The 25,747-nt window shown below is 36.1% G+C and overlaps 2 protein-coding genes and 1 non-coding gene across 3 annotated transcripts; 1 reads left to right on the top strand and 2 right to left on the bottom strand.

Annotated features, from left to right (window-relative positions):
• Positions 1-951: 951 nt before the first annotated feature.
• Positions 952-10,396, top strand: LOC111896135 (uncharacterized). The gene is made up of 27 exons (XM_023892156.3): positions 952-1,272; positions 1,388-1,616; positions 1,705-1,835; positions 3,095-3,217; positions 3,289-3,435; positions 3,553-4,100; positions 4,864-4,985; positions 5,069-5,160; positions 5,245-5,470; positions 6,459-6,522; positions 6,672-6,820; positions 6,929-6,999; positions 7,122-7,295; positions 7,375-7,446; positions 7,527-7,628; positions 7,713-7,802; positions 7,882-7,957; positions 8,040-8,136; positions 8,241-8,310; positions 8,435-8,614; positions 8,681-8,803; positions 8,877-8,960; positions 9,046-9,230; positions 9,312-9,450; positions 9,568-9,627; positions 9,807-9,911; positions 10,063-10,396. The coding sequence occupies exons 1-27, from the start codon at positions 1,183-1,185 to the stop codon at positions 10,174-10,176; spliced, it is 3,663 nt and encodes a 1,220-aa protein (XP_023747924.1). The 5' UTR covers positions 952-1,182; the 3' UTR covers positions 10,177-10,396.
• A 440-nt stretch (positions 10,397-10,836) lies between these two features.
• Positions 10,837-10,910, bottom strand: TRNAV-AAC (transfer RNA valine (anticodon AAC)). Its single transcript has one exon. It is a non-coding gene; the product is annotated as a tRNA-Val (tRNA).
• Positions 10,911-12,190: 1,280 nt separating this feature from the next.
• On the bottom strand, positions 12,191-14,688 carry LOC111896108 (WD repeat-containing protein GTS1). Its single transcript, XM_023892131.3, has 8 exons — positions 14,423-14,688; positions 14,123-14,324; positions 13,894-13,989; positions 13,465-13,539; positions 13,227-13,337; positions 13,061-13,152; positions 12,865-12,949; positions 12,191-12,774 (listed from the first exon to the last, which is right to left on the bottom strand). The coding sequence occupies exons 1-8, from the start codon at positions 14,566-14,568 to the stop codon at positions 12,391-12,393; spliced, it is 1,191 nt and encodes a 396-aa protein (XP_023747899.1). The 5' UTR covers positions 14,569-14,688; the 3' UTR covers positions 12,191-12,390.
• Between the last annotated feature and the right edge of the window lie 11,059 nt (positions 14,689-25,747).

The following is a 25,747-nucleotide window of genomic DNA, read 5'->3' as shown; positions in this document are numbered from 1 at the left end:
CGAGTACAACTGATGCTTGAACGATATTCTCCACGATTCATTCCTTTATAAAACCTATGTAAAACGCGAATCAAAAAACGGTCATGTTTTTGTTTTTTTTCCAGTTGTCGCATCTTCTGAAATATCGATCGAAGATTGTGCCAACACTAACACTTATAGGGGTTCCCAACATTTAGCATGCGCCTTCTCTTTTCTTTTAGTTGTTGCTCGAATGGGCTGAGTTTGTTCAACGAATTCCGGTCCGAAATTAGAAACGATCGTATGTGGTTGTGCTTGTGTTTGTTGAACAAACTCGGGTTGAGACTAAAATCAAATGAATTAAAATCTGTGTCGGGTTGTGGTAGTGTTTGTGGTAGTGGTTGTGAAAAATACGGAAGCATACCGTCATAGTGGTAATACAGAGGTGAAAAAATCGGTTGCTCAAATGAAGGTTTTGGGGTTGCAGTGTTTCTAGTGTGTGTTTTTTTTTTGGTGGGCCTCTTGGAAAAAGACATTTTGAAAAAATTTGAGGAAAAGATAGTAAAAAGATAAGGAATTATTGTGAAGATTTTGTAAGAAATGGTAAATATATATAAGGTAAATAAAAAAAATTAATTATGCACAATGGACCGTTCAACGGTCAAAAGTTGCACCATCCAATCAAAAGACGCGGCCAAAACTCGCCACACTGTGGCCAAAACCGCACCCAGGGAGTGTTCGCAGTCCAGGTGATAAAACCGCGGTTTGGAATCGCGCCCACTCCCTACGGTCTTAGCCAACCCCTTGGAATAACAAAGATTGTTTTGTAGATACCTCTTATTCGCCGAAAGTTGACAAGTTCTACTCCGCCTAGCCTAGCTAACGGTAGTTTTTGTGTTATCCCGAAAACAAAATTAGTTGAGGGTTAGCAAACATTAATGACATTTGGTTGCCGGTAGCGGTGACATACCTATAAAATATTATATATTTCTGCGTAGTCTGTACCGAGCCACATCACTGCTCTCACCTCAACCTGCCCTTTCCTACTTCCTTCCGCGTCGCAACTCTCAACCCCAACTCCGTTTCATTATAAACACTCACAAACCCCCTTAAACAAATCATTTTCCCGTTTCAATCATTACATCTCCTTACAGGCTAATATATTTCATCAATTCTTTGTAATCATCTGCAAAACCAACTCTGAAACGAGGGAGGAATCTAGACATGGTAGAAACAAGGCGCACCTCATCTTCTTCGAAACGCACACTCTCATCACCATGTTCTTCTCCGCACTCTACAGGCAAAAGATCTAAGGTATTGTTAATGGCCATTATAATCCAAATCTTGAGGACCTAGGGTTAACAAAACCCTTGTTATTGTCGAATTGTGTTTGGAATTGGTTCAATTTTCTTACGATTGGTGGTGGCAGGCTGCTGAAGGGGCATCGTCGTCTACTGCAAGCTTACTTGAAGAGCCAATTAATGCAGTGGCGAAGGAATCAGGCGTGTGTGAGTCTCAAGGACAGGAGGTCCGGTCGGCTGATCCGACTAAGAAACAGATCGATGCATGTGGTGACGTTGTGCTTACTAATATTCTAGATGAAAAGTCTCCAGTTATGCAAGTGGATGGCGAACCGTTGGTGTCACCTATGTCTTTAGGTGCTTTGAAGTTTTCATCTTTTTCCTCATTGCATGCCTTATAAAATCTTTGTTACTGTTCCTACCTTGTATTCTATATGGTTTGTAGGGGATTCTGTGATCGACTCAGAGATGACTGAGACCAATGGTGGTTCAACGGTGTTAAATCGCTCCAAAAAAAGACAGTCAAAACCTAATGTTGGGGTTGCATGGGGGAAGCTTCTTTCCCAATCCTCTAAGGTTATATTTCTAAAGTTATCTTGCAATTCTAAGTTTCTAACTCCACTCTTAGTATTTATCAAGACAAGAGTAAACGATTAGACATATTAGGGGTTATACAGAGCAAATTGGTACATATGTAAAATCATTAGTTAAAGTAGTAATACCAACTTGTAACATCAATAAAGATAACGTGGGACATTGTCTTATTAGAAGTCTCAATCATTCTTGATCTTCTATAACTTTAGAAAACTCATACCCTGACCATCACACCATCAAATGATTTATCAAGTTCTAGTTTCTACTGCGTTTAGATTTTTCCTTGAACTTGTGAAATAAGATTTTCACCATTATGTCTTTGTGCTAGTATTATGATTTTTGATTTTTTTTTTCCATGGTACATATCACAATGTTTAGTTCCTCTACTTATTCAGTTTGTGAAGAAACATGCAAGGATAGCTTCTTGTCCAAAAGTCGACTTCTTTCATGTCACGTGACAATGAAGAGAGTTGATAAGATTTTGCTTGGTAGATTAACGAGACATTAGGATTTCATTAGATGTTGCATCTTCTGTTAAAAGAGCCACATTGAAATATTCACATAGCTTGTAATTTTGGGTCATGGTACTCTTTTGCTCTTTTCAAGTGAAGTTCATTTTTAATACCAAATGATTTGCCCATCAATGACCTTTTGTAACACCCTAATTTACAAAGTACACCCAATTTTTTCTTTCTAAAATTAACTGAATCTTATAGGCAATTCACTAAAGATGTACTTAGGTACCCAAGTGGACATACAAATTGTATCAAACATGCTCAACCATACATTCAAAATAAATAACAAAGGGCATAAGGCGGGTATAACTAACAAAAGATCATAAGACAAAAAGGTATCCTTTTTACCCTAAGAACCACAATTTATAAATCCTAATTGTAATTCAACCTTCAAGAAGATAGTAAGAGCTCGTTCCTTGATTTTGTGATGTTAATATAACATTTAAGCATATAACTTTCAAGGCTTCAGTTTTCAACTGCAGCACAAGTTAATAAATAGTGGAAACTCGACACATGAATCCTGATCTTTCCCTTCCTATTTATGATTATCCTCTAGTCATGATATTTGAATTGAAGTTTTTATGGTATTGCAAGAGATGGATTTTCTTTTCGGGTATCTATATTTTTCTCATTGTCATGCAAAGCCCTACTTACTAATGTTTTCTGTGACAAACTGATGTTGGAATGTTTGTGATCTTATAAAAAATGCTTTTATGATGTTTCCAGATTCCTCATATTGTTATGGATCGTTCTCTATTCACTGTTGGTCAAGGCCGCCAATGTGACTTATGCATTGGTGATCCATCCATCAGTAAATCATTGTGTAGCCTTCGACACATAGAGTCAGAGGTAATCTTACTTTTCTTTCTCGTTTTTGCAATTAGCTTATGTAACATTATTATTCTGTTTATTCTACACAGCGAGGAGGTTCATCCATTACTTTACTTGAAATCACGGGTGACAAAGGTGCTGTCAAAGTCAATGGCAAAATTTATCCTAAAAAGTCAACCGTTCCACTTAAAGCAGGAGACGAGGTGATCTTCAGCTCATCAGGAAGGCATGCTTATGTATCCTAAACACCATGTTCATACTTCATGGTTTCTTATGTTCTTTTTTTTATTCCAATTATATTCTCACTGTGCATCATTACATGGAAGGAAACAACTTCCTTAACATAGTATCAGATATTTCAGAAGCAATTGAATGATGCTGAGCCTGCAAGTGTGACACCTTCACTGAGTATTCTAGAAGCACATAACAGTTCACTCAAGGGAATGCAGCTTGAGGAAAGATCTAGAGACCCATCTGCTGTTGCAGGAGCATCAGTATTAGCATCTTTGTCAAGCATCCAGAAAGAGTTATCACTTGTCCCGCCACTTGGCAAGGGTTTGCAACCTGGAATGCCACCTGTACCATCTACTGATGGGAGAGGTAGTGAATTTAGTGAGAAAGCTGTTGTAGATGATCCGGTTGATGCAGAAGTGGGAAAGGTCCCTGAGGCAGGTCATGAATTAAGGCCATTACTGAGGATGCTTGCAGGATCATCGGGTCGTGAGATTGAAATTTCAAATCTTGTTGACGCGCAAAGGGAAATCAGACAACTTTTTAAGGATATTGATGTTCCAATCTCGTTATCATCACGTCGTCGAGCCTTTAAGGACAGATTAAAAAAACGTATTATTGATCCTAATACGATTGAAGTTTCGTTTGACAATTTTCCATATTACCTAAGGTGCAAACACTAAATCAGTTTTGGATATATATAACAGGGTTAATTGTGTCAATTCACCACATAGCAACAAACTTTGCATTTTTTTTACCAAAATAGGCAATGTACTTTAATTTTCAATCATAATATCAACCAATTTGCAATTCTTTTAATGATTTTAATCATAATATCTCTGCCCTATACCTCTATTTTTTTGGCTAACAATTAAAACAAAACCAAATCTGAATCTTATTAGGTTTCTAAGTTATATATTGTCAAAATGGGTAGAAAAATAAAAGTTGGTTGCTATTGTGGGTACAAAATAAAGCATGTTGCCTATTTTGATAAAAAGTGTAAAGTTTTGTTGCTATTTGTCTTATTTTGCGCTATATTTTGTGCTACGTGGTCAACATTTTTTTTTTAAATCTTGCTTGATCTTTCTTTAGAGCTAGATTTTTTGGTTATAATTTTATTATACACAAATAAATTAGATATCAGAAAACATTCACTTCTTTATTTTATTTTTCGTTTTCAACTTTGGTGGGCATTTTTGTAACCTAGTGTCTTCCTTAAATGTTTTAGTTTGCATACATTTCATTCATCCTTTGTTCAATCTGATCATACTAATCTTTATGTCTAAACTCTCTTGCTGACAAACTGGAAGTTTCATACTTGATGGTAGTTTTTTATGCAAAAATGAAAAGTTTCTTTGTTTTATGTGCATGGTGTCCTGATTATTATGTATAGACATAGCTAGTAATGTTGCTATTTGATTAAAATTCTGCAGTGAAACCACAAAAAGTGTGTTGATTGCTTCAACATATATACATTTGAAGTGTAATCAGTTTGTGAAGTACACCTCAAATTTGCCTACCGTATGCCCCAGAATCCTTTTATCTGGCCCAGCTGGTACTCCTTCAACTCTTTGTGCAAAAAATATATATTTCTTGTTTTCTTTTACTTGAAATTATAATTTGTATGGCTTTACACAGGTTCAGAAATATACCAAGAAACATTAACAAAGGCTCTTGCCAAACATTTTGGTGCTCGATTGCTCTTCGTGGATTCTCTTACATTACCTGGCGTAAGCTCTTCATAAAATTTGCAGTTTACTCTTTTGATATTACTTAACCATCCTTACTGGACTTGTATTGTTTTATTATATCAGGGATTATCAGCAGGTAAGGAAACTGAGACACCGCTGAAAGAGAGCACAAGGGCAGAAAGGGCAAGTTTTTTCACAAGAAGAGTTGCACGTGCAGGTGTTATACATTCTAAAAAACCAACATCAAGTGTTGAAGGCGATATAGCAGGAGGATCCACTACAGGTTCTCTTGCTCTGCCAAAGCAAGAGGCATCCACCGCAACATCAAAAAGTTACACTTTTAAAGAAGGTATATATATAATCCTTGCGTTCTAAATGGTCTATGCTGCTGATGTCAGTATATAATTGTATCTTATCTGGTTTTTTTGACTTAATTGGGTAAAGCAATTAATCTGGACAGATATATATATATATATATATATATATATATATATATATATATATATATATATATATATATATATATATATATATATATATATATGGTTGTTCTTTCTTGACTTAATCCGGACAGAATGACTTAATGACATAAGCTAAAAAACATGGCTTAATGTATTCAGACACTAACCCTTTACTTATTTGATAAAATTGATGAGTGTTCTGAATTTTTTTATTTAGAATGTAAGGGTAGAGTTATTGTTTAGTCTCATTTAGACGGTTTATTCAGTCTAGAAAAGAAACAAACTTGATGTATGCAACACTTTATTCAAACAAACATCATTACTCATTCAACCACTTTACCTATACAGAACTTGGGGGTGTTTGGGATTGCTTATTTAAGGTGCTTATTAGCTTATTGCAGTTAACCCCTTCATTAGTCATGCTATTAAGTACCTTCGAGTGTTTAGATAGAATAAAATGAAAAGTGCTTATTGACTTAAATAAACAGTTTTTGATAAGTTGTTTTCCTTCTAACTTATTTGAAAGTGTTTATTATATGTGAAGCCAGTTAACCCCTTCAGGCTTTCACCACCGTTTTAACCCTAAAAACCACATGTATTGTACCCTTGTTTCTTTTTTCATGACCGGCGATAGATACCAATTTTACCCTTTTACCCCTAATCCCTTTTGGTCATTTTACATGTATAAGCAGAACTTGCCTACCACTAAAAACCAACTTAACTGTTTATTGCATTTTGGTACCGCATAAGCTAGTAAACACTTCAAAAACATAAACTTTTTAAATAAGCAATCCTAAACAACCCCTTAATAGGAGAAAAAAGAAACAACCCATAACTTCATCTATGTAATGGAAAATTTCATTTTACATTTGGCAGGTGATAGAGTTAAGTATGTGGGTCCCTTGTCATCTGGATTTTCTCCTCTACAAGCTCCCGTGAGGTATCTTCACTTGTACATCCATTGAGTTCTTTGTTTTTGTTTAAACTCAAGAAGAAATGCATTGGTTTCTTAAAAAGTATTGCTTGTTAAATGTGTGTGTGTGTATATATATATATATATACTTATTTATTTATTTATTTATTTCATAGGGGTCCTGCATATGGTTATAAGGGAAAAGTGCTGCTTGCATTTGTTGAAAATGGGCATTCCAAGATTGGTGTTAGATTTGATAAAAAAATTCCAGAAGGCAATGATCTTGGAGGCATTTGTGAAGAAGATCATGGTTTTTTCTGTGCTGGTAATAATAAAAAATTTAACCAATCCGTACTATTTTCATACCTTTCATTGTTAGTTACAGTGTGGATTAATAAATAAAAAAAAACTTCTTTATTGGTATCATATGCAGCTGAATTTCTTCGCCTTGATTCTTCGAGCTCAGATGACATTGAGAAGCTTGCAATTAGTGAACTTCTTGAGGTAGTTTTGAACCTGTTTTTTTTTTTTTTTTTTTTTTTTTTTTTTTTTTTTTTTTTTTTAAAGTATACTGTGTTCATTGAAACAATTACAGAAAATGTTGTATTTACTGTTTATCCATGCAGGTTGCTATAAAAGAAAGTAGAATCAATCCATTGGTAATATTTGTAAAAGATATAGAAAAGTCAATGCTTGGAAACCCTGATGCCTATGCTGCTTTTAAAAGTAAGCTTGAGAAATTGCCTGGGAATGTGGTTGTCATTGCTTCACATGTTCAAATGGACAACCTGAAAGAGAAAGTAAGAATTTAAATTATAATATCAAATTTTATATGCCAATCATTTACACTTTTATTTAACTAATTTAATTGTTTTGCAGACTCATTCTGGTGGATTAGTGTTTACAAAATTTGGGAACAATCAGACTACATTACTTGACCTGGCTTTCCCGGTAATAATTGCTAATTTTATTTTTGAAACAAATGTACTTCAAATAAACATCAATTAAAGATTTGGTGTGATTAATTTCAGGATAGTTTTGGTAGACTAAATGATAAAAGCAAAGAAAGCCCTAAAGCCTTGAAGCAAGTCACTCGTCTTTTTCCAAACAAAGTCACCATACAGACACCTCAGGTAAACTAAATCCCATTTTAGGATTTTGTATGTGTTTGAGGATATTAATTAATGTTTTTAATTTTATAACCATGTCCATGGCAGGATGAAACATTACTTTCAGACTGGAAGCAACAGTTAGATCGAGATACAGAGACCTTGAAATCAAAGTCAAACATTATCAGCATTCAAACAGTGAGTATACTATTATGATTTTTTTTTAATCACCATTTAAAATTTGTAGCATTATTTTTACTCAATGTCATGATTTCAGGTTTTGAATCGAGTAGGTCTTGGTTGCTCAGATCTTGAAGCAACCTGCATAAAAGATCAAGCCTTGACAAATGAAAGTTAGTTCCATTTTTTCTTCAATTATTTTCATTTTGTTTTATTTGTTTAGTTTCTAAGTAATTGCTCTTTTTGTTATAATAGATGCTGAAAAGGTTGTTGGATGGGCGCTTAGTCATCACTTTATGACAAGTTCTAAATCTTTTGCTAAAAACACTGACGTTGTGATTTCTAGTGAAAGGTATCCTTAAAAAGGAACAAAAAAACAAGAGCAATCCATTATTGTTCTTTCTTTATTTTATTGTATATTCATGCTTACTTTGTGTTTTATGCTATGTATTGTAGCATCAAGTATGGGCTGGACATATTGCAAGGTACTCTTAACGAGAGTAAAAGTTCAAAGAAGACACTAAAGGTAAAACAAAAAATAGTACAAGCTGCTTCTTTCCATTATGATAACAAGTAAATGAGACACATGTTCATATACAAGTAGAAAAATTAAATTATAAAACAATGAGATGAGATGAGATTGATTGCAGGATGTGGCTACTGAAAATGAATTTGAGAAGAGACTCCTATCTGAAGTTATTCCTCCAAATGATATTGGTGTTAGTTTTGATGATATTGGAGCTTTAGAAACAGTGAAGGATACTTTAAAAGAATTGGTGATGCTACCTCTCCAAAGGCCTGAATTATTTTGTAAAGGACAATTAACAAAGGTAAAATTATATATATTTATTCTTTTTGTTGTAACAGGGGTAAGTAAGGTTTTTGTTGTATTCCAGCCTTGCAAAGGAATTTTGCTTTTTGGGCCACCTGGCACTGGTAAAACAATGCTAGCAAAAGCTATTGCAACTGAGGCAGGTGCAAATTTTATCAACATATCAATGTCAAGCATTTCTTCAAAGGTATTCTTGTCATTTTTGATAATTTTTTGGTTGGCAATATAATTAACATGTTGATGTTGATGGTTGTTTGTAGTGGTTTGGTGAAGGGGAGAAGTATGTGAAAGCGGTTTTCAGTCTTGCGAGTAAAATAGCTCCCAGTATTGTGTTTGTGGATGAGGTTGGTACAATTACAAAGCTTGTATCAATTAATTATTTATCAAATTTTCTTTTTTGTGATTTAAAAAAAAAATGTAATGTAATAGGTGGACAGCATGTTGGGTAGACGTGAAAATCCAGGTGAACATGAAGCGATGCGGAAAATGAAAAATGAGTTTATGGTGAATTGGGATGGACTGCGTACAAAAGACAGAGAGCGTGTACTTGTACTTGGTGCCACCAACAGGCCTTTTGATCTTGATGAGGCTGTAATTAGGAGACTACCTAGGAGGTTGCTAAATCTTTTTCTTTTTCCTTTTTTTTTCTTCTTTTTCGCTAATAATATAATATATAATATAATAATATGTTGCAGGTTGATGGTGAATTTACCGGATGCCACAAACAGAGAGAAGATTCTAAGAGTGATTTTGGCGAAAGAGGAATTGGGACCAGATGTTGATCTTCAAGCCGTGGCAAATATGACGGATGGCTACTCGGGGAGTGATTTGAAGGTTATTATCGTCTTTTTTCTCCTTCTCTCTGTCTCTGTGTGTGGATTTGGGGTATTTTTGTTTACTTTACTTTGTGTGTAGTGTTTGGTTACTGATAGAGTTGTGTTGGAATTTCAGAATCTTTGTGTGGCAGCTGCACATTATCCAATAAGAGAAATTTTGGAAAAGGAAAAGAAGGTTTGTCTCACTTTTTAGTTTTTAAAGATGTTAGCATCCAATTAATATATATATATATATATATATATATATATATATATATATATATATATATATATATATATATATATATATGCCAGCTTGACAGACTATTATTATTAAATGTTTATGTTGATTTATGAGATTGTTTGTATGCACAGGAGAAGGCTGCGGCATTGGCAGAAAACAGAGTGTTACCTCCTTTGCATGGCAGTGCAGATGTTCGGCCTATAATTTTGGATGATTTTAAAAGTGCCCATCAACAGGTACGTAACAAACAAAAAAATATATGTGCATCATTAAATTTTGATTTGTTGGTAGCACATTCACAGCCACAGATGATTGAATTTTGAGTTGCTCTTTCATTTTTAATGAGAAAAAACATGTCATAAATAGAATGTTCTTTCTTATGTGCAGGTATGTGCAAGTGTATCCTCGGAGTCGGCAAATATGAATGAGCTGCTACAATGGAACGAACTGTATGGAGAAGGTGGATCCAGGAAGAAGAAACTCCTCAGCTATTTCATGTGAAGTCAACCAAACCGAGTGTATAGCAACAGAATCGTCTTTACTTTGCTTGACTTTGACCAAGAGTTTTTTTTTTTTTTTTTTTTTTAAACAACCATTATTAGGTAGGCAACTGTATAGAGTAAGACTCGTTAGTTCAACTCTTCCCATCTCATCATGTTTTCAGATTATCAAATACCATTAACTTTAACTTGGTAGGTCAATGTCAATTTGTGTTTTGTTTCGGGAGTATGTACATTAATACTTGTTAAGTTAAGTTATGTGTGGACTGAAAGCTGAAAAATGTCAGTAAGGCTTTAGAGATTCTACCAAATCAAAACTCAACGAAAGTAATTAGTTTTATTAAAAATTATTCTGCGAGTTGAAAGGCCTCATACTGGTGTAGTTGAATGCATCTTTTTGTACCTCTATTTCACAGTTTGAATGATGGGTTAAATGATTAATATATCACATATGATTAGATAAGCTAAATTAACAAAAGTAATTAATTTTCTAAAATTAAGTGATTTAAAAGATTGCATAAAATAACAAAAATACACTTCGGACGATCGATCTTCCATCAATTTATTATATTTCTTTAGATCAACATGATCGGATGTGGACGTAGAGAAATTTGCTGAAAAAAAGTAGGCAGACATTGTCCAGTTTAAAAAAATGAAACTTTGGCTTCGCCCGGGTTCGAACCGGAGACCTTCAGTGTGTTAGACTGACGTGATAACCAACTACACCACGAAACCTTGTTGATATCTTTCCCAGAAGACTAATAATCAAATCATGTCATGCCTGTTAGTGTTTCAAGTATGCACCTTCTTGTGTAATGTTATTTACTCTTCAATCTGTATTTATCCACCCTTTGTTACAAATAAAACAATTATATTTTACTAAAAACAAACACTAGATTGTTAAAATAATCTAGAATGAGCATGGTTGGCTATGCTTTTCATAATAGTTACAAGCATCAATTTCCAATTCATCTGGACGAATTTGGTTGCTATTATAGAGCCAAGCAAGTAAAAGTCAATAAATTCATCTTAAATCCAAATATGAAACAGATCTTCCAGATTGTACAAAACAAAAAAAAACATCATAATTGGTAACTACATCCTCCCAGACATATTTACTAATAATATTTCTATGGATTCTCAAAATTTAAGATATAATCTCTATTGTGGATGGTCTATCGCCCATCTAAAACTACTTATTCATCATTTTCATCTCTCTCTCTCTCTCTCTCTCTATATATATATATATATATATATATATATATATATATATATATATATATATATATATATATATATATATATAAACTAAACCTATTTAAAAAAAAAAAAAAGATAGTAAATAATAGGGCCCGCATCACCACCACCTCCAGATGATCCATATGATCCATAACGTCTTCTTTTCCCCTTCTATATCCTTGTACTTTGCCCAGGGTCAGTCCAGACGGTGGGCAATCCGGACGACCGCCTAGGACCCACATCTCCAGGGGCCTAAAATTTATGGTTTATATATATAAAAAAAACTATCACCTAAATGATTTTTAAGACGTAAATTTGGTTCAAACTCAAATTAGCTCAAAAGATAAACGATTTGACTTGCTTTTTATTGTTAATTGAACATGTCTATACCAAAGAATAAATAATATTTTTTTTAATCTTTATTTATATTTGTCTTTGAGGTATCATTTTTTTTTTTCGCCCCGGGCCCCATATACGTTTGGACCGACCCTGACTTTGCCAAATACACCTTCAGAGGCTCTAACTTTGTCATCGCCATTGATTGTCTTCCTCTTCTCCCTTCTCTGAGTTAAAGTTAGGGACTACATCTATAAAATTTTGGGAAACCACGGACCATTTATGAAGTTTTGTTTAATATTAAATTACTAACATAGTAATGTAGCTTTGCAATATATTAAACAAATCAATTATTTTGGAACAATCCATAACTATTACTCATTTTGACCTGTTTTCTAAACTGTTAATAATTCTACCGTCTCATTAACAAGACTAAGACGTGATGGAAAAAGCATTGATACACGTTTTCACTAAAAATGAATTGTTTTTTTGTTACACAACCAGAGAGTAGAAAACTAGACACTGACAAATCATAGAACTTGACATGGTAGTGAAAAGAAATTATAAAAAAGTAAATAAAGAAAAAGCAAAACAGGAAGTATTGCACAACATCAAAATACACACACCACTTGCAGTCACTCTAATAAGGTTGATGCCTCTTTTTCTTGCGATTTTTGGGGTGTTTTTCAACCAAAGAAGTCGATATCCATGATTGATTTATGTCAGACGAATTGTCAGACAACCAGCAACACAATCGTCCGTCTTCGCCACCTGTCCACCCAAATATCCCGTGTGTTTGGTTCTGGTTTTCATTGTTCATCACACTTCTCATGGTGGGTGAAGGCAGCACACTCCTAACAACACCACCATGGCCACCATGGAGAACCGCTTCTGGTGACAAAATTGATCTCATACCTTCTGCATACCCTACAGGGAAGTATCCCAAACTGCCGCCATTAGTGCCGCCTATAACCCATAACCGCTCATCCACCGCCGAGTAGTGACAGTCAACAAAATAGTCAACCTGAAAATGGAAATGTACAAACAAGTTTAATGAAAGTAGAAGGTCTGGTTGTAATACACAAATAAATAATTTAAAAAGCAAATAACCCACATGTTCTTGAGACCAGCTATTAGAGGCCAAGGTACGAGCATCCTCAAAGTTGGCTTCAACTCTAGACTCTTTCAAATCCCAAATACTGAATCAAGAGACATAAACCAAGAACAAAGTATTAGAAACATCAAGTATTTATTTATTTAATTAAAAGTTCTTTTAGCATGCATCCATATTCAAATGAATTTATAAGTACCTTAAAGTTTCAATATGAGTCAAACACCATAGCTTCTCATATGTCCCTCCAAAAAGCCCCACTTTTCCGATAGATGTCCCCACATTAATCACCTCCATTACATCGATCATGTCAGTAAAATCATATCAAAAAAACAAATAAAAGATCTGGTGATTTCCACACTTACTGATTGCAGATGATCATCATCATTGATTTCTCCACTGGTGTCATAGGTACAAATTAGTCCATCAATAGAGGCAGATATAAGCTTATTTTTCTCATTCGGTACAAAATGAACCTGTCACCAATTGTAATTCATGATAAGTTCTTTTCTTTATATGATCAAAATTGAAAAAATAACATAAACATGATCCATACTGTTCTTATTCATTAAACATGATAAGAGCCATAGCATAAGAACAAACCTGTGTCACATCATCCATATGAGACTCCTCCAAGCAGGCAACCTGCTTCTTGTTTCTCCAATCCCAGAAAAGTATCTACTTGCAATATTATATCAGGAACATTAATGTTAATACCAGCTTTATTAGCACAATACATAGAATCTATTTTATTATTTAGATCAATATGGTTCAGTTTGAGGATTCTTGTTTTTGTGACTATGAACTAAGGATACAAAATGCAGATCAAAAACCATAATGGCAGATTAATTTGTTATATCAGCTCATAATTCTTTGGGATGAATGGACATCAATGTGAAGAAACCGGCTGTGCTGATTGAATATGTTTTTAATCAACCAAGGTACATCTTAAGCACATGCAATGTCACATATAGAACTGGAAACGTGCACAAAAGTGAAAAAAAATAAGATGTAAAGATGCAACTGCATTACCTGAGATTTACAACCTGCAGCAAGAAGATGATCACCTGATCCGCCAAATGAAAAACTAAATATTTCTTGAGAAGGACCAGCATTTAGACACGACACCTGCATTTCATGTGCAATTTATACACATAGTGAACATCATAGCTTCATGTGCAATTTATACCACTTCACAAAGTTGGAATTCGAAATATCAAAATCAGGAATCAAATGGTTAGAAACACAGGAAGGGAGAAACCTGTTGATAAGAGCGAGTATCCCAAGCCCTGAGAGTGCCATCGGACGAGCAAGAGTGCAATATATTACCCGAAAATAAGATGTGGTTAATACTATCAGAATGCTGTCCTCTGCAGCATTCTCCGACGAACTGACCGGTAACCGGTGAATACAGCTTCACGGTATTTGACGACAGAGACACGGCCATCGTTGTCCAGTCTTCCCTAAAATCGAATTCACACAAACACACGAATCAATCAATTATATTCTAATTCTACAAGTAAAGCCGACATGTTAGAGGTTATGGATAGGGTTAACATACTTTGGGACGATTTGGAAAACGTAATCATCACCGAAGTTGGTTTGAATGGAGTTTTTTAATGCAAATCGCTTCGATGAGCTGCTGGAATCGGGAATGATGCGGTTATGTTGTTCATTTACTTCTACGTCCATATCTGTCGCGTCCATTTGTGGCGACTGGCGAGGCAACTGGCAACCAAGCAATTGGGAGGCGGAAGGTATACAACTCCCGGTGTGCCGCCGAGGGCCGAGGGTTTAGGCTCTTTCTTTTTCCCTTAGGAAGCCATATTGTTTAAATATTTATTTATTATTAATTTATTGACAAAATTGAAAAAATGTCCTCTGAATGAATTAGTGGTCTAATTTTAAAAAGTTATATATATATATATATATATATATATATATATATATATATATATATATATATATATATATATATATATATATATGATAATTTCGTATATACTCATCTTAAACTTCAAAATATCATATTTGCTCAAATCTTTTTTTATAATGTTTTTAATATTTTATAATTATTTTTTATACCTTAAAATTATTATAATAATTAAAAATTTTAACCATATTATTCTTACGTCTATGATAATGAAATGTAACTTCTAAATTGTTGGAATGATGCCCTCTTAACAGATAAAAATATTCATCTTCAACCCTCTCTATGAAATGTATATTTTGATTGTTTAGTTTTTGTTGTTGATTATTATCATGTTGTAGATGGAAGATATTTTAGATATTACCATTGATATTTTAATATTTAAAATTTGTATATATATATATATATATATATATATATATATATATATATATATATATAATATTTTGATATTTAAGAAAGGTATATATGATATTTTGATGTTTTAAAAGGACATATATGATATTTTGAAATTTTATGAAGGGTAAATATGATATTTAGAAATTTTATGAAGGGTGAATATGATATTTAGAAGTTAAGTTGGGTAAATTTGATATTATGATGTTTAAGAATAGCATATATGAAATCTCCTTTTTTTTTTTTTAAAAAAAAAACGTTAATTTTAATAATCATTTTTATATAACTTCTTTTTATTTTATTCAACTAAAATACATTATCTTTTTAATTTTTTTATTCGATTAATTTTTTTTATTCTATTATTATATATTAATAAATATTATTTATTGGATTATTAATTTTTTTAAATATTTTTTTTAATTTCTTTTTTATTGGATTGATTATTTATTATTGGATTATTATATATTAATAAATATTATCGTTAATATGTAATATTTGTGTATTAATAAAATATTAATTCAGTGGATTACTAATTTCTTTTAAATAATTAGTTTTTTTAATTTCTATTTTATTGGATTAATCCTTTTTTATTGGTTTATTATATATTAATAAATATTATTTTAAAATATAACATTTATATATTAATAAATATCACTTTATTAGTCTCTTTAGTTAATTTTTTAATTTCATTTTTATTGGATTAGTTATTTTTTTTGGATAACACCACCATCATCCTAATTTATTTAAAAAAATCACATTATCCCACCACTGTCGGACTGGGTAATTGTAGTGGTTAAACTTCATCCCCGATATAAGACTGTAGGGAGTAAGTGGGTCTTCAAGAAGAAGACTAATATAGATGGCAATTTACACACATTCGAATTAAAACTTGTTGCTAAAGGATTCATTCAAACTCAAGGGGTTGATTATGATGAAACCTCTTCACCAGTTGTTATGATTAAATCTATTAGGATGCTACTTGTCATAGTTGCATATTATAACCATGAGATATGAAAAATAGATGTCAAAACTGCTTTTCTAAATGGACACTTAGAAGAAGATGTCTATATGGTTCAGCTCGAACATTTTGTCGACCAAAAGCATCCTAATAAAGTGTGTAAACTCAGGAGATGCATTTACGGGTTAAGGCAGGCATCTCAAAATTGGAATCATCATTTTGATGATGAAATGACAAAGTATGGTTTTGTTAGAAACGAAGATGAATCTTGTGTTTACATGAAAACTAGGAGGAGCTCGGTGTCCTTCTTGGTCATGTAGGTGGATGCCATACTTATTTACAAGGTGTAAAGGCTTGCTATGAAAGTGCTTATCAATGAAGGACCTTGGTGAGGCTCAATATATTCTCGTAATCAAAATTTATATCATAATAGATCAAAACGATTAATAGGTTTAAGCCAAAGTATATATATTGATAAAGTCTTGAAACGGTTTAATATGGAAAACTCTAAGAGAGGATTTGTACCTATGACATATGACATTATATTGAGTTCATCTCAATGTCCTGGTACAAAGGCCGAGCTAGACAAAATGAAGGATGTTTCATATACTCTGGCAGTTGGATCCATCATGTATGCCATGAATTGTACTATACATGATCTTGCTTATGCTATGAGCATGGTAAGTAAATACCAACAAAATCCAGGGAAGAGTCATTGGATAAATGTGAAGAACATCCTTAAGTACTTGCACAAAACTAAAGATATGTTTATCGTTTATGGAGGCGTTGAAGAAAGCTTAAGTGTAAAGTGCTACATTGATCGTTCCTTCATAACAGGTCGAGATGATTGCAAGTCGCAATCAGGATATTTGTTCATCGTAAATGTGGGTGCAATTGTAACGCCCGTGTTTCTGGGATTGCCATTTTTAGCAATGTAATAGTCTAGGTTAACCTTTGTAACTCAACTTGAAATAATAAGAATGTATTATTTGTGAATTATGTGATTTATGTGTTTATTTTCTTGATTTTTATAATTTAATGAATTAAGAATGAAATAAGCGTCAAAATTAAAGTGTGAGATATGCCCGATATCTTTGCATAAAGTTGTAGTGGTTGAAACAAGGATTCCGGAGATATAAGGAATGCCAAAATCCGAGCTATAACGAAGAAGTTATGACCTGTCGAAGTTTCGCGACAGAACCGGCACGACGTCGAGTGACGTAAAATATGAATTTAAGATAGAGCGATATTTAGCCTTAGCGATCTAAACGAAAGTCGTAGATTTCGTTAAACCGAGAGCGTGCATAAAAGGAACGCCCAAATCTGACTTCGTATGAGGAAGTTATGATTTTTCTAAATTTTGACTTAGCAGTATGCAGCCCAAATACTCGATTTGAGATCGAGCGGTTTTTAGCCGAAACAATCTAAATGAGAATCGAAGATCTCGTTGTTAGTAGCGAAACGATGAAAAGTTAGGCGAGAACGGACGTCAGACGAAGAAGTTATGAATTTATAACGGAGTTTTTCTGTCCCGGCCTTCTAAAAATAAATAATAAAAATAAAAGTCAAAATTAGCCGACGGAGTCTAAATGAAAGTTGTAGAGTATGGTCTGACCTTCGCGTGGATATAAAGAACGTCGAAAACGGAGCTCGTATGCGAAAGTTACGCAATTTAGAAGTTCGACGAGTCAATTACGCCCCGCGTAATTGAGTACGCCCCGCGTACTCAGTCGGATGCAACTTGTCTGACCAATACTCGAGTGCCACAGATCGACGCATGCAGTGACGTCAAAGTACGCCCCGCGTAACCGAGTACGCCCCGCGTACTGAGTACGCCCTGCGTAATTTGAGATTACGCCCCGCGTAATCCCAGACCCTCAGCCTATAAATAGAACTCGAAATCAGCCATTTTCTCTTGTTCAAACTCTTCTCTCTCTCTAAGTTTTGCCTCGATTTGCGTGCCAATCATATCCCGAAGCCCCGGTATTATTCCCGAGCCCCGAAGCAAGATCCGAAGCCCCGAGGATCCCGAAGTGCGTTATTCCCGAGCCGAAGCTCTGCCCGCGAGGAGCCGGTTTTTGGTGAAGATCTTCCAGATCTATCAAAGTATACTACTTCTATAAGCCGTAGTGCTGTCGGATCATCTTCTGATCAAGTGAGTGTGTAGTTATTTTCATTCCAACACAATATTATGAAGTATTTTCTATAAAATACGTGTTATGTGTATATATTTGGTTATTATACGTGTGAGTGTATATTCACTCTCTTCTATCTTACAGATCTGATGTATTCTCTATGAAATACGTGTTATGTGTGTATGCCTCATCTGTTATGTGGAATATGTGTTGATTAAAACATGTTATACAGGTTTTTAAACTATGTATAAAAACATATATTTTTATCTACTAATATGTTGGGTAGAACATGGGTAGGTAATTGGTGTGTAATAAACAGATGAGAGGCCTCGGTGTTATTGGTGTTATTCTAGTCATTCAGCAGAGTATGGATGACGACCACGGACTATTCTAGACTGTCCTGTGGAACACTAGCAGGCTCATTACCTGTAGGTGTTGTGAACGACGTGTTCACCGGTGTACTCTATCCCCCACATGGTTGCCTTTAGGACACTTATTATTGAGGAAGCCCCTCTGCAGTAATGTCCGTCCCGATGAAAATCCTGAATATAAGTTCCTTATAATAGACGTTATTTTTAGGAACGTAAGGTGAGGATAACGGGAATGGGTAATCGGGTTTATTGTTGATTGATGAAATTAAATATAATTATTGTGGGTTTGAAAACCCTATATGCTCACCAGGCTCCCAAGCCTGACCCACTCAGTTGATTTGTATTACAGGAAGTGGCGCAAGAGCTTAAGATGGGCGAATCATCAAGTTGTTTTTGTTTACAAGTCTGTATATGTATATATTTGTTGAACGACTTGTAATGTTATCGTTTATGCTTTGTGATCTGTATCAGAAGATGACATCCCGCTTTTGATTATGAAATGAAATCATATGAAATGTTTTGATAAATATCTATTTTATCATGTTTTGTTTTTGGGAACAAATTCCGCATATCTTTTAAAAATCAAATGGATTTACTCTGAAAATGTTTTAAAAAGCATAAATGAAATCGGTCTTTTCCGGCCGAGATTTTGGGGATGTCACAGTTGGTATCAGAGCATTAGTTTAAGCGAACTAGGAATTTGTAGGATTTCTAGACTTAAACTTAAGATGCTAAATGGAGATTGGGAGGTGTGTGTCTGATAAATTTAGACACGAGCACTAGTTTATTTTAGGAGAGTTGCCTAAAATGCTTTTATGTGCTAAATGTTATATGTTGCCATATATGATATTGTTTGTTCGGATCTACGGTTTGTTGCCAACCGGATCTGAAGGTTTATGTGTTGAGGATTCTAAGCGTATGTATACGATATTAGAACTAGCATGTAATCGTTTGGAGTAATAAGGTGAAATTATTCGGTGTGTAGATCAAAAAATGGTGAGAACAAGAAGCGGAGTTGGAAATGCTGATGAAAACAGGAATCAACCGCCTGTAATTCAACAAGTACCTGTCGTAGCTGATGCACCTGAGCCGATAACAATGGCTGGTGTACAAATGATGATTCAAATGATGTTGGATCGTCAGATGGAAGAAACAAGACGCCTGCTTAGGCAGAATCGTGAAGAACCGTCAATTCAAGCGGAAGAGCCCGAGGAGAATGGAGGGCAGTCTGAAGGAGAAAACTTTAGTGGAATCATTGGTCAAGACGAACAACCAGTGGTTAGACGCAATAACCAGTATGGAGGAAATGATGGTCGTGGGTGCAAGTATAAGGATTTCATGGCATCCAAACCACCATGTCTATCCGGAAGCCCGACGCCGGTGCAAGTTATGGACTGGGTCTCCGAAATGGAGACTATGTTTGAAAGTTGCGAATGCAGCAACAGGCAGAAGACCGCTCTTGCGATCCCTCTGCTAAAATCTGGCGTGTTGAGTTGGTGGAAGCTGTTAGCTGACTCTATGCCCAAGGGAGAAGCAAGCAAAATGTCTTGGGAAGACTTTGTGGAACAACTAAAAATGCAATACTGCTCCGAGCAGGACCTTCTGGAAATCAGTAATGAGTTTCAGAATTTGAAGAAAGGGAAATTAAGCGTTACTGAATACGCTGCAAGTTTCACAGAAAAGATGAAGTTTATCCCATATTTGGTGCCTACAGAACTCTCTAAGGTCAACAAGTTTGCCCTTGGACTACCAGCGGACTATGGTCCAATGGTTAAGCAAGCAACCACATTGAAAGCCGCCATCTGGGCTGCTAGAAATGTTGAGACCCAGATCAAGGAAAAGGGTCTGGAAAGGTCAGAGGTTGGCGAGAAAAGGAAAATCGATGGATTTTCAGGGTCCAGCAAGAAAAGTAAATTCTCGAAGTCTAGTTCGAGGGGAAGTGGAGGAAAGGTAGAAGCGAAATGGTGTGACAAGTGCAAGAAGAAGCATTATGGGAAGTGTGGCGGGGAAACCACATGCTTCAAATGTGGAAAGCCAGGGCATTATGCCAATGACTGCACCTTCACCAAGAATGTTTGTTATGGTTGTGGTGAGGAGGGGCACATCTCAAGGGATTGTCCGAAAAAGAAGGAAGCAGCAAGACCCAACATTCCGCCAAAGCCAAAGGCGAGAGCATTCCAGATGACACTGGAAGCTGCTAAAGATGAAGCTGATGTCGCTTCAGGTACCTTTCTCGTTAACAAATTGCCTGCCCAAATTTTATTTGATTCTGGAGCCAACTACTCCTTTATATCGCATGAATTTGGTAGAAAACTAGCTTTGCCTGTTGATAGACTAGATAATGCTTTATTAGTCGAAGTTGCTAGTGGCAAGTTTGTACCTGTTAGCCATCGTATGAAGAACATTTTAATTGACTTGAATGGGAATAAGTTCCACGAGGAATTATTGCCTATCGAACTTAACGGTTTCGACATCGTTTTGGGAATGGATTGGCTTAGCGCCAATGATGCCGAAATTTTATGCAAGAAGAAAATAGTGAGAGTAAATCCACCTGGGAAGGAATCGTTTATGGTGTACGGAGATAAACGCAGAGTAAACTCTGGAATCATTTCTCTAATGAAAGCCAGAAAATGTTTGACCAAGGGGTGTACATCATACTTAGCATTCGTGATCGACGCTAAGAAGGAAAAGAAGGTGATGCAAAATATTCCTGTTGTGTGTGATTATCCGGAAGTATTTCCCGAAGATCTTCCTGGATTACCGCCCGATCGACAAGTGGAATTTCGTATCGACTTGTTGCCCGGAACAACGCCAATTGCAAAAGCACCTTATCGATTAGCACCGACGGAGATGAAGGAGCTGATGATGCAACTTCAGGAGTTATTGGACAAAGGTTTCATTAGACCTAGTTCATCACCCTGGGGAGCTCCGGTGTTATTCGTAAAGAAGAAAGATGGAAGCATGAGGATGTGCATTGATTACCGAGAGCTGAATAAGGCAACAATAAAGAATCGATATCCGTTGCCGAGGATTGATGACCTATTCGATCAACTACAAGGTTCAAGTTATTTCTCAAAGATCGACTTGAGGTCAGGATATCATCAGCTGAAAGTAAGGGAGCAGGATATAGAGAAAACTGCATTTAGAACCCGATATGGACACTACGAGTTCTTGGTTATGTCGTTTGGACTAACCAATGCTCCGGCAGCATTCATGGATTTAATGAATAGGGTTTGTAATCCGTTCCTTGATAAATCTGTGATAGTGTTCATTGATGACATTCTGATTTATTCGAAAAGCCAAGAGGAGCATGGCAGACACTTGCGAGAAGTTTTGGAAGTCTTGAAGAAGGAGAAGTTGTATGCGAAGTTCTCCAAATGTGATTTTTGGATTCGCGAAGTCCAATTTTTGGGTCATGTGGTCAACCAAGAAGGGATAATGGTTGATCCAGCAAAGATCGAAGCTGTGATGAAGTGGGAACAACCGAAAAGTCCCACGGAGATCCGAAGCTTTTTGGGATTAGCTGGATATTACCGAAGGTTTATCCAAGGCTTTTCTTCGATCGCTAGTCCATTAACAGCTTTGACCCACAAAGGAGCTACTTATGCTTGGAGTGATAAGCATAAAGAAGCATTCGAGAAGCTAAAGAAGAAACTATGCGAGGCACCGATACTTTCTCTACCCGATGGAGTTGAAGACTTCGCGGTTTATAGCGATGCGTCTGGGGTTGGATTGGGTTGTGTTTTGACCCAAAGAGAAAAGGTGATAGCATATGCGTCTCGACAGCTGAAAGAGCACGAAAAGAACTACCCGACTCATGATTTGGAGTTGGCAGCGGTAGTTTTCGCACTGAAAATATGGAGGCATTACCTCTATGGCACAAAGTGCAAACTTTTCACTGATCATAAGAGTCTCCAATATCTCTTTAGTCAGAAAGAATTGAATATGAGGCAACGACGCTGGCTGGAATTACTTAAGGACTACGACTGTGAAATACTTTACCACCCCGGTAAGGCCAATATTGTTGCTGATGCTCTCAGTCGGAAGGTCAATCTTGAAAAGAAAAGGCCAAGAGCGTTGAGAATTGAAGTTGTCTCGACTATTTTGGAAAGTATAAAGAAAGCTCAAAGCGAAGCTTTTGAGAAAAATGACCGAATGGAGGAACGTTTGGGCAAAACGTTGGTGTTCGGTGTAAACAGTCACGGACTGAAGGTGTTCCAAGATCGGATTTGGATACCTAAGACAGGAGGAGTCAGAGATCTTCTGATGGAAGAAGCTCACAAAACCATGTACTCGATTCATCCCGGTAGCACAAAAATGTATAGGGACCTGAAACCCTATTATTGGTGGCCGACGATGAAGCTCGACATTGCGAAGTATGTGGCCGAGTGTGTGACCTGTGCAAGAGTCAAGGCACAACATCAGAAACCATACGGGAGTTTAGAACCATTACCTGTGCCTATGGGTAAGTGGGAAGACATTGCTATGGATTTTGTCACTAAACTACCCAGAACAAAAAGTGGTCACGATATGATTTGGGTGGTCGTCGATCGATTCACTAAGAGTGCGCATTTCATAGCAGCAAAGGAGAAATGGACTATGGAAAAGCTTGCGAATTCTTACGTGAAGGAAATTGTGAGGCTTCACGGTGTTCCGTTAACAATTGTGTCGGATCGTGATAGTCGTTTCACCTCACGATTTTGGAAAAGTCTACAAGAGGAATTGGGTACCAAGTTGTGTTTAAGTACAGCTTACCATCCGCAGACTGATGGTCAGAGTGAAAGAACGATACAAACACTTGAGGATATGCTGAGAGCGTGTACCTTGGAATTCCTAGGTAATTGGGATGAACATTTGCCTTTGGTAGAATTTTCCTACAATAATAGTTTTCACTCGAGCATAAAGATGGCACCTTATCAAGCATTGTATGGACAGAAGTGTCGTACGCCGTCTTGTTGGCTTGAGGCTGGGGAAAAGCAGTTTATGGGACCAGAGATAGTCCATCAAACGGCTGAAAAGTTGAAAATAATTAGGGAAAGAATGTTAGCAGCTCAAGACCGTCAAAAGAGCTATGCTGACAAAAAGCGAAGACCGATGACTTTTGAAGTTGGAGATTCGGTTTTACTTAAAGTCTCGCCGTGGAAGGGACTTATAAGATTTGGTAAAAGGGGAAAGTTAAGTCCAAGGTTCATTGGACCGTTTAAAGTTCTTCAGAGGATTGGGAACCAAGCTTACAAGCTCGAACTACCAGAAGAACTGAATGGAATTCATAACACTTTTCATGTGTGTTACTTGAGGAAGTTCATGGGAGAAGTTCCCGACATAATTCCACTTTCGGAGTTGAGGATCGATGAGAACAAAAGGTTGATCGAGGAACCGGAGGCAATCGTTGACCGAAAGACTAAGAAGTTGCGACGTAAGATGGTTGAGTTAGTGCTTGTCCGATGGAAACACACGAATGGGCCGAATCTCACCTGGGAGACGGAGAGTGACATGATGAGTCGCTATCCGCATTTGTTTGCTGGTGTGTGATTCCGGGGACGGAATCATTCTAAGGTGAAGAGAATTGTAACGCCCGTGTTTCTGGGATTGCCATTTTTAGCAATGTAATAGTCTAGGTTAACCTTTGTAACTCAACTTGAAATAATAAGAATGTATTATTTGTGAATTATGTGATTTATGTGTTTATTTTCTTGATTTTTATAATTTAATGAATTAAGAATGAAATAAGCGTCAAAATTAAAGTGTGAGATATGCCCGATATCTTTGCATAAAGTTGTAGTGGTTGAAACAAGGATTCCGGAGATATAAGGAATGCCAAAATCCGAGCTATAACGAAGAAGTTATGACCTGTCGAAGTTTCGCGACAGAACCGGCACGACGTCGAGTGACGTAAAATATGAATTTAAGATAGAGCGATATTTAGCCTTAGCGATCTAAACGAAAGTCGTAGATTTCGTTAAACCGAGAGCGTGCATAAAAGGAACGCCCAAATCTGACTTCGTATGAGGAAGTTATGATTTTTCTAAATTTTGACTTAGCAGTATGCAGCCCAAATACTCGATTTGAGATCGAGCGGTTTTTAGCCGAAACAATCTAAATGAGAATCGAAGATCTCGTTGTTAGTAGCGAAACGATGAAAAGTTAGGCGAGAACGGACGTCAGACGAAGAAGTTATGAATTTATAACGGAGTTTTTCTGTCCCGGCCTTCTAAAAATAAATAATAAAAATAAAAGTCAAAATTAGCCGACGGAGTCTAAATGAAAGTTGTAGAGTATGGTCTGACCTTCGCGTGGATATAAAGAACGTCGAAAACGGAGCTCGTATGCGAAAGTTACGCAATTTAGAAGTTCGACGAGTCAATTACGCCCCGCGTAATTGAGTACGCCCCGCGTACTCAGTCGGATGCAACTTGTCTGACCAATACTCGAGTGCCACAGATCGACGCATGCAGTGACGTCAAAGTACGCCCCGCGTAACCGAGTACGCCCCGCGTACTGAGTACGCCCTGCGTACTGAGTACGCCCTGCGTAATTTGAGATTACGCCCCGCGTAATCCCAGACCCTCAGCCTATAAATAGAACTCGAAATCAGCCATTTTCTCTTGTTCAAACTCTTCTCTCTCTCTAAGTTTTGCCTCGATTTGCGTGCCAATCATATCCCGAAGCCCCGGTATTATTCCCGAGCCCCGAAGCAAGATCCGAAGCCCCGAGGATCCCGAAGTGCGTTATTCCCGAGCCGAAGCTCTGCCCGCGAGGAGCCGGTTTTTGGTGAAGATCTTCCAGATCTATCAAAGTATACTACTTCTATAAGCCGTAGTGCTGTCGGATCATCTTCTGATCAAGTGAGTGTGTAGTTATTTTCATTCCAACACAATATTATGAAGTATTTTCTATAAAATACGTGTTATGTGTATATATTTGGTTATTATACGTGTGAGTGTATATTCACTCTCTTCTATCTTACAGATCTGATGTATTCTCTATGAAATACGTGTTATGTGTGTATGCCTCATCTGTTATGTGGAATATGTGTTGATTAAAACATGTTATACAGGTTTTTAAACTATGTATAAAAACGTATATTTTTATCTAC

Source organism: Lactuca sativa, chromosome 8 (genome assembly GCF_002870075.4).
Source record: "Lactuca sativa cultivar Salinas chromosome 8, Lsat_Salinas_v11, whole genome shotgun sequence".
NCBI classification, from domain to species: domain Eukaryota; kingdom Viridiplantae; phylum Streptophyta; class Magnoliopsida; order Asterales; family Asteraceae; genus Lactuca; species Lactuca sativa.
The sequence above is the reverse complement of the archived record's forward strand: the minus strand, read 5'-3'. Positions and strand labels throughout refer to the sequence as shown.

Bases quoted from the DNA above. Each gene is read 5' to 3' on its own strand.
- LOC111896135 (XM_023892156.3), top strand. From the start codon at position 1,183: ATGGTAGAAACAAGGCGCACCTCATCTTCTTCGAAACGCACACTCTCA. The intron at 1,836-3,094 runs GTTATATTTCTA...TGATGTTTCCAG, and splicing joins TTCTTTCCCAATCCTCTAAG to ATTCCTCATATTGTTATGGA. The intron at 6,821-6,928 runs GTAATAATAAAA...TATCATATGCAG, and splicing joins TCATGGTTTTTTCTGTGCTG to CTGAATTTCTTCGCCTTGAT.
- LOC111896108 (XM_023892131.3), bottom strand. From the start codon at position 14,568: ATGGACGCGACAGATATGGACGTAGAAGTAAATGAACAACATAACCGC. The intron at 14,325-14,422 runs GTATGTTAACCC...ATTCGATTTTAG, and splicing joins GTTTTCCAAATCGTCCCAAA to GGAAGACTGGACAACGATGG. The intron at 13,990-14,122 runs GTTTCTCCCTTC...CATGAAATGCAG, and splicing joins ATACTCGCTCTTATCAACAG to GTGTCGTGTCTAAATGCTGG.